General features: G+C 35.2%; 1 protein-coding gene across 1 annotated transcript; it reads left to right on the top strand.

Moving 5' to 3' along the window:
• Positions 1–936: 936 nt before the first annotated feature.
• LOC127103022 (uncharacterized) lies at positions 937–2295 on the top strand. Its single transcript, XM_051040320.1, has 2 exons — positions 937–1749; positions 1852–2295. The coding sequence occupies exons 1-2, from the start codon at positions 937–939 to the stop codon at positions 2293–2295; spliced, it is 1257 nt and encodes a 418-aa protein (XP_050896277.1).
• Positions 2296–8694: the final 6399 nt, after the last annotated feature.

The following is an 8694-nucleotide window of genomic DNA, read 5'->3' on the forward strand; positions in this document are numbered from 1 at the left end:
TGTCCTAAATTGATGGTGCTTCATACTCTTGATACATCTCTGAAAATCATCCAGCTGCTCTGGAGTCTAAAATAACTCATGGTGTCTTTCTAAAGATCATTGTTGGAACAATGTTGTTCCTTAAGAACAATCTCTATACACTTATCAGAAGTTGCACAAAGAAAGGTATGTCTCTGTTTTTATGAAGCAGTTTTTAGTCCTACTATTTTAAGTAATTCTTATTTATGGAAGAAGAATTACACTTCACTGTGTTAATTCTACTTCTATCATATTGACAGAAAATCTTATACTTCACCAATGTCTAAGCATCTTAATTTGTGGTTACATCTGATTAGAGTAGTAGAGTTTGATGATATCCAGAAGCAATTATGATCATATTCTCTAAACCATCATTTGATGTATATTATCCTCCGAACCATCTCATCCTCTAAAACTAAGTTTAAGATTAACTACCCCTGATATACATACAAGTGGATAAAACTATTGTTTCAGCCTTTGGCACCTGTCTGCTTACGTGTCATAAATTTGAAACATCTTCTGACACGTGGATTATAACTATTGAATAAAAACTCATCAATTCTTAAAACAAAATCACTCAAAACACTATATTTATACCAGAAACACACATTTCACTCTCTAACTTCCTACACTTTTGTTTTCTCTAACCTCCTTTGAACCCCCCCCCCCCTCCCCTTTTAAAAGAACCCTAGACACCCTAACAATATGTTTTCAACAATGGCGTCCTCATCATCTTCTCAACATGCACACATGATTGTCAAGTCTGGAAAAAGTATGACTATCAAGCCAAACCATGAATTTAAATCAGAATGATCGGAAGCTTCTGGGGAATAAATTATTGACTTCAACTCCTTTAATCAAAATGGGTATGATCTTTGGAACTACTTTAGAGTTCAATAATAGTCTTCATTCTTTTATATGCTAAATGGGCCAACTTATCCTCATATAGTAAAAGACTTATGGGTTAGGACTAAATTTTTTGATGAGTTTGTTGCATCGGTGGAATTGAATCAGTTGATTGAGAATGATAGCTCTTTGAAAAGAGAGAGTAGAGAAGAAGTGTGTTTGAAGAAATTTGAAGAAGTAGAAATCAGATCAGCAGTAATGGGTATTGATGTTATCATCACTCAAAAGACAATTGTTAAACTCTTGAAGGCACCAAACTCTGGAAAGTTTGTTGTAAACACTAAAGATAACAGTCCTGAAGAAGATGCTATCAAAAGATCTATGTTTGATAATGCTGACAATTTGTGTTCCTTTGAATTTCGAAAAGTCAAGAACATGCATAAGTATTTGAAGCTTCTATTAAAAATTCTTATTGTGTGTCTGATCCATAGAGAAGGGAGTACTGATCAGATCTCATGGGATTACAAGAATTTTATCTTCTACCTGAAGAATGAAGACAAGATAAATCTATTTGCATATATCTTCAATCATATTTGTGAGTATATCAAGGATACCACAAAGCTTCACAAGAAGAATGTGCCATATCCTAGACTGTTGTATGAACTATTTTATCAAGGTCGTCTAATTGATGCCCTTAAAACATTTCCTGACAATAAGGATCTGAAAGAGATTCATGAAAACATCATATTTGCTTATGTTCTTGCAAACTTGAAGCTTATGAAGAAAAGTGATGTGGTAGCTTCAATGGTGCCTCTCTCTATCATATGTACTTATCCTGACTATCTTGAGGAGTATCATGTCATCACCAATAAGGATAATCCTGAAGTAATTAGATTATACATAGAATAGACATTCAAAGAGGGACTAGTTATAAGATTGAAAGATATACCTAATAAACCTACTAATGTATTCCATCCTTCTAAAAAGAGGAAGAAAATTGATTTAGTTGCTCAAAATAATGTTCAGAATCCCTTTAAGAAAAGAAAGGAGATTAAGGAATATATTGATGAACTTATTTCTTCCACTGTCTTAATGTCATCCAAGACAAGAAGGGGAAGGACTCCTCCAGAGGTGTCTTCTTCCTCTGTCTCACTTGATGTACCTTTAAGAAGGAATAAGTCAAGGAAGTTATGTGAAATAGAAGAGGATGATGAAGAAGAGGATCTTAGTGAGTCATTGGTCGTAAGAAATAAAGTTACATATGTTGTTGCTCAAAAGAGTGTCATAAAGTCTATCTTCATAAGTGCTCAACTCTTAACATCTGTTATGTTGGATCAATCAAAGAAGCTTCTAGAAACCTTTGATGCTTTGATTGAAGAGGTTTTTGGTGTTGGTGTTTGGAGATTGCAGAGGTTCAAGGTGAAAAATTAATTACTGGGTTGAAGCCTTCTGAGATTAAAGCTTCTAGTATCCCTGAAGAAGTAGTTTCAGAAGCTTTTGTTGAAGAAAATGTGACTACTTCAGAAGCTCTAAATACTGGTATGACAAGTATTAATCTTAACCTTATCTCTAGGGATGATTTTTATTAATCCACCCTAAACCACATATATTCACTCCCCCCTCACCAATTTCCTCACCCAATCAATCTCCAATACATACTTCATTCCCTGTTGATGAATCCACTGATGTTTAGAATTAGTTAATCCTACTTTCTACTTCTGAATAACCATTACCCCTGAACACAATGCTTAAACCCCCCATATATGTTTATAGTGGGAAAGCTACTTCTTCTAGCTCTGGGTTAGAATATGATGAAGCAGAATTCTAAACTCACTTTAACTTCAAATCTATAAAACCTTCGCCTATGATCACCGAACCTATATGTCCATAACAACCAACCCTCTGGCCCTTCAAAGTCTAACATTTTATCTTATCCACCTATTATCCAAACCAACTTGGAAGTAATCAAATCAATCCTTCTAGATAAGATACAGAGTTTGGTCGAAGAGAGAACATATTCCTCTGACCCAGTAGCTTTTGTTGCTAAGTGGGATTCTCTCCAGACAAGAACTTTTGGAATCTGTCATTTCCTCAAGTAGAAGACAAGAACCTGCCATTTCTTCAAGTAGAAGGCAAAAACATTTGGAAGAAAAATTGGCCTTTGTTGTAGCTACTCAACAAGCCATGGTTGTCAAGTAAAATGATATGGATGAAAGGATGAAGTAAATGGATGCTAGACAAGACACTATGGGTGCAAATATCAGAGTTATGTTGGATCTTCTGAAGAAACCATAAGCTTAGGATTTTAGAACATTTTGTTTTATGTTATGTTCATTCATTTTTTAAAACTGTTTTTCTTTCTTATGATTTTTTTTGTCCATCTGTTATGCTTGTTATTTTTTTTTTAATATTTGCTTGCTTATGTGTTCTTACTCTAAGCTAAATTTTTCTGGGAATCATTATTTTATCAGAATTTATTTTTTCCATATATTTCATTCCTAAAATTTCTATCTCTCTATCTATCTATCTATCTATCTATCTATCTATCTATCTATCTATCTATCTCTCTCTCTCTCTCTCTCTCTCTCTCTCTCTATATATATATATATATATATATATATATATATATATATATATATATATATATAGACATGTTATATTTCACTTTTTGTTGATGACAAAAGGGGGAGAAATTCATGAGATTATTTAAGAGAATTAAAAATATTTATTGAATTCTTTTAATGTGCCTGAACCCTAATTATCTAACTATTTTGATATTGCTTTCATATGAAAATTATCTTATCATAATAAGTTTAATTAACTTGGATAGGACTTAGGGGGAGATTACAAAACTCAACCTGTAAACTATTAGACTCAGGGGAGCTTACAAACCTCAGACTCTGATGTTGTCAAGTGATCGTGACTTAGTAAGTCTATGGAAATCGTGACTGCAAGTGCACAGTCGGATCAGGTAGTTTTAAAGATTATCAAACTCACAAGGACTAATAATCGAACGTATCATTATCTGATGTTACTATGTAAATCTAAGGATGATGATCGTTCTAAGATTGGAGGGATGAAGAGAAATAACTATAACGTAAAAAAAATATTAATAAAGGTATTTGATAAAGGGATATCGGTATGTAATGCATCAAACTTTGGGGATTCGATAGATATTTGGTGTAATCTTATTGGTCAAAATATTCTTCAGTAGAAATTATTTATAAAAAGGACTTAGTCTCACACTCTCGTTTTATTGACTCTGACCATACTCTTAAACCAGAATGCTTGGCTCTCTCGGTCTCATTTTGAATTTAAAAGTAATTTTTGAATATGAATAAAGTCTAATTAATCCTAAAGCGCTCTCGTTGTGTTTAGGATTAATGCCTAGTTTCAGCTATCTGGTTAAAATCTCAAACTCTCGTTCTTGTTGACCGTAACCTTTGTTTGTTTTGTACTCTCGTACGAAAAACAGTTTTTAATGAAATAATAAACTAAAACCGGGAAAATAAGTTTTATAAAAACCAACACCAATTATTTACGAATCCCGTCATTTCGACGGTCTTTACATACCGACACCTAGGGGTTTAGTCGGACATGAATCCGGTAACAAACATGGTATTCAGAAAATCTAACATACAATAAGGCATAAATAAGTAAAATAGCAATAAGAATAAAACCTGGATTATGAATTGAGAACTTGAACTAAATCTTGATTCTTCAAATAAAATAATATTGGCAGGCTTTGGCAATGAGTAACCGTTACAATTGAATTCAAATGCGTAAACAATAAGTTGTAATAGTCCCCGATGTGGATAACTATTACTTTTACAAAGTAAGAAAACTGCCTAGAAAACTAACCAAAAAGAATCTGACTAAAAATAAACGTCCTTTCAAAAGAGAAATAACCTTCCTTTATATATTTTCCACTTCCCTGGATTGTAGCAAAAAGGTGAGTGAAATCGTGGCTGAAGTTGTGGAGAGAAAGTAGGGAAGACCGGGTTGTGGCGGTTGCCATAACCCTAGTTTTGATCTCCGTGGCGAGCGTCACCTTTTGAGGGATGGGCGCCACCACTTCCTTGCTTTGTGGCGGGCGCCACCACTCCTTTTAGATCATGTGGCGGGCGCCACACATCCAAGTGATGGGTGCCACATGCCCATTTGATGTGGTAGGCCCATACTCTCTATTTTTCTCCATTTTCTTCTCTTTTTCTTTCCTTTTTGCTATTTTTCACTTTTCTTGCTTGTACACCTTTTATTTGATAAATACCTGCAATAACATAAAATACTGCGTAATAATAAATGTTAATCAAGTAAAAAGAAATATGTATGAAGCCAAATATACGATACGTTTTCGCGTTATCATACTTCCTCATACTTAAACCTTTGCTTGTCCTCAAGCAAATGCTGTGTATATGAATAAAAAATTTGGTAATATGTTTGCAGCATAAAGTATCAAGACTCGTAAAAGACACATTTGCATTCGGATACTCATTCTAGTCTATAAAATCTACTTTGGTCAAAAATTGCATTAACAGGTACTCACTTCCACACTAAGGGTATCGTTGGAACACATAGTCGCAATAGTGCAACCATAAGTTTCCCTCCTATATAAACCAATTTGAATCATGTCGTCATGCCTAAGCCTGCCTTACTAAACCTTCTTTTTATCCTTTTTCATTCTGGTGCAATCACATTAAGCCCGTTATCCTTTCACATTCATAGCAAGATAATCTGTTAGTGACTATGATCTCATCATTATTTATTTATTTATTTTTCGCACTTTGGCTCAAATAACAGTTAAAGATGGTTACACCGTTGGGCTAAATGACCGAGTGAGGATCACCTAACTTAGAGAGAACAACATTTTTCATACATTTTGTCAACTTTTTCTCTTTTAAGCCTGAGATCATACACTTATTTGCATCGACTTCTCGCGTAGTGTGTGCTTAGGATGGTGTTGACTGCTAGATAAACTACTTAACGAATATTAAAGGATGGAATTTAAGGCTATGTCATAACAAGTACTCAAATCGATCTTATACTTGGGAGATTTAAGGTGTTAAAATGATACTGATCTTGTAAAGTTTTTCCAAATCTCTACAATTCAACCTCAGTTTTATTTATAGTTTAGAATTTTCAAAAGATGTACTGAATCTCTAAGTCTAGATTTTTGCAAAAAAAATTGGTATGGCTTAAGCAAATGGGAGAACCAGTAAATAACGAAAATCACGCATAAAGACTCGGCATCACACTGATATTTGACTCAACTAACACTTAACAAAAATAAAATAACAAAAGGAAGTAACAATAATTTAAATCTACTTAGAAAGCGATAAATAAAAGCGGTAAAGCTTCCTCCCCCATACTTAAACTTTGCATTGTCCCCAATGCAACGATATAAGATAGGGAAGAAAGGTAGAATCTGGGTAGTTTTCTACTGACACCTTCTTCCACGTGTACGTGTACGTCCACCGTTTCCTGGCTGGTGAGGTGGCGTATAGTCTTGTAGATCTTCCACACTCATTATTAATGCTACCATTTCATCAATCAAACCATACATGTTCTGTTCGGTTCTGAAAGCATAGTCGTGCTGATCATGCTGCATCTGGCGAAGGATTTGCATCATTTCTGTTTGCTGAGCTTCTATGTTTTGGATTTGTAGGTCGCGTTGAGCGTCTAATTTTCTACGCCACAGCAGTTCAACATAGATCTCATAAAGAGTGGTTGGTGCCACATTTCTTCTTCTAGGTCTTTGGTTGGAGGATGTACCTGCAACATTTTCAGATGACATATGTGTGGTGTATGGGTCAGTAGCTAGAGCATCTTGCTCCGGAATATAATCGTCGTCGGTGTCCCCGCCAGCAGCTACATTCTTAGGAATGTGCGCGGGGACCGGATCATTAGTATAACGAAAATTTTCCTGGTTACGCACATCTGTGCGAGGTGGATTTGGGAGGATGAAATCTTGTAACACATTATTTGTGAAATTCTTGTATAAGATATGAGATGTCGAAGGTAATGTCACGACACTAATATTTGAATAATACAAACAGGATAAAAGATAGAGAATAATAATGCAAGAGACACAAGCAATTGTTAACCTAGTTCGGTGCAACTCACCTACGTCTGGGGGCTACCAAGCCAGGAAGGAAATCCACTAAATAGAATCAGTTCAAAGACTCTCAGTAAACAACACAAGTTACAGTCTTTTTCACCTAATCTCTACCCGTGTGACTTCTACCTAAGAACTCTTAGATATGAGATCCCACTCACTCCCCCTCAATCACACCAGTGATATAAACAAGAATTACAATGAAAAGAAGACACTCTTCAAAGACACACACTTGATCTTACTTAGCAGCTTCAATCAAGTAGACACACACTCATGCTTAAAAGCTTTGGGTGACAAATTTCAACTCAAAAATTAGACCAATTCAATCATCTATGGATGAATTGAATGGCTTACAATTCACACGACCACACAAGACTAAAACCCTTATTCTCTCTCAATATTTCGTTCCTTATTTCTTGTGTTACAAATCAGGTTTTCCATGTCCTTTTTATAGAAGCATTTGGCTGGGCTTGGACATCATAAAACCCTAAAACTATTTTCCATTCAAATCTTCTCATGACAGCTGGTTAGATCACTTTGGAAAATAAGTAAATTTGGTCGTAATTAATGATTGGATGTGCGTGTAAATCATATCTTCAATGATACATAGATTTGCATTAAAAACGCAATCACATAATACAAAACATTCAGACTGAATTTTCTGTATACAGATGTCATGACACCGGGTCTGACATCCTGGAACAATCCTGCGTAATCACATTTTAAACATCCAGCAGGTACATGATATCTTATGTTAAGACAACACATGTGACATCTTGTTAACACTCTAGGTTTTACCAAAATTGCTGCCAACACTTAGAACCAACAAACTCCCCCTTTGGAAAATTTTGGCTAAAACATATATCAGTCCATTTGTTCACAAGAGTAAACGCATATCAGCAGTTAAGCAGCAACAGAAGCAATAAACACACAATTACTAGCTATTATAGCAACTAGTAATACACATACATTAAACACATGGGTGCTTCTTTTCTCCCTAAGTCTGTTCAACACAGACATCTCCTTCAGCAACAACTGCACCTGTAACATTCAGAATTTCCTTCTGACATCTCCTTCAACATGTTAACATTCAGAACCTCCTTCTGACATCTCCTTCAACATCACCTGTACAACACAAAACATTATTCTGTTCAACATCAGCTGTTACTTGTTTAGCCTAGCTAGCTACTTCAGCACATATTGACTGGAACTCTCCACATCTCCACACATTAATTGCAGCTCACACATAATAACTTCTCCCCCTTTTTAGTCAAAATAGACCAAAGTGACCAATTAGACAAAATAAATGCCAATCAGTCCAGCAGAGAATGTCACAAAGGATGTTATAACATATAAAATGTTAAACATAAATGTCAGGTGGTACAAACCATAATTATACACAACTACATTAGCTGAGATAATCAGAAATCCAGGGAGCTCATAAAGAGCCCAAAAATTACATCATGGCATCAGAAAGGACTGCAAAAAAAACTACAAACATCAAACAGAAAACATCAAAACATCCAAGCATCCAAGCATCCAGAACACACATAATTAACAAGGGGACCATCAATATCACAACTTAGTCTGAGGAGGTAGCATCTTCTTCACCTTCAGATCCAGAACTGCCACTAGATTGATCTTGAGAATTAGACCTCTCACTTGAGGTGTGGGCATCTGTTTCCTTGGCTTCACCAACCTTATCCATCTCTTCT

Source organism: Lathyrus oleraceus, chromosome 7, assembly GCF_024323335.1.
Source record: "Lathyrus oleraceus cultivar Zhongwan6 chromosome 7, CAAS_Psat_ZW6_1.0, whole genome shotgun sequence".
In the NCBI taxonomy this organism is placed as follows: Eukaryota; Viridiplantae; Streptophyta; class Magnoliopsida; order Fabales; family Fabaceae; genus Lathyrus; species Lathyrus oleraceus.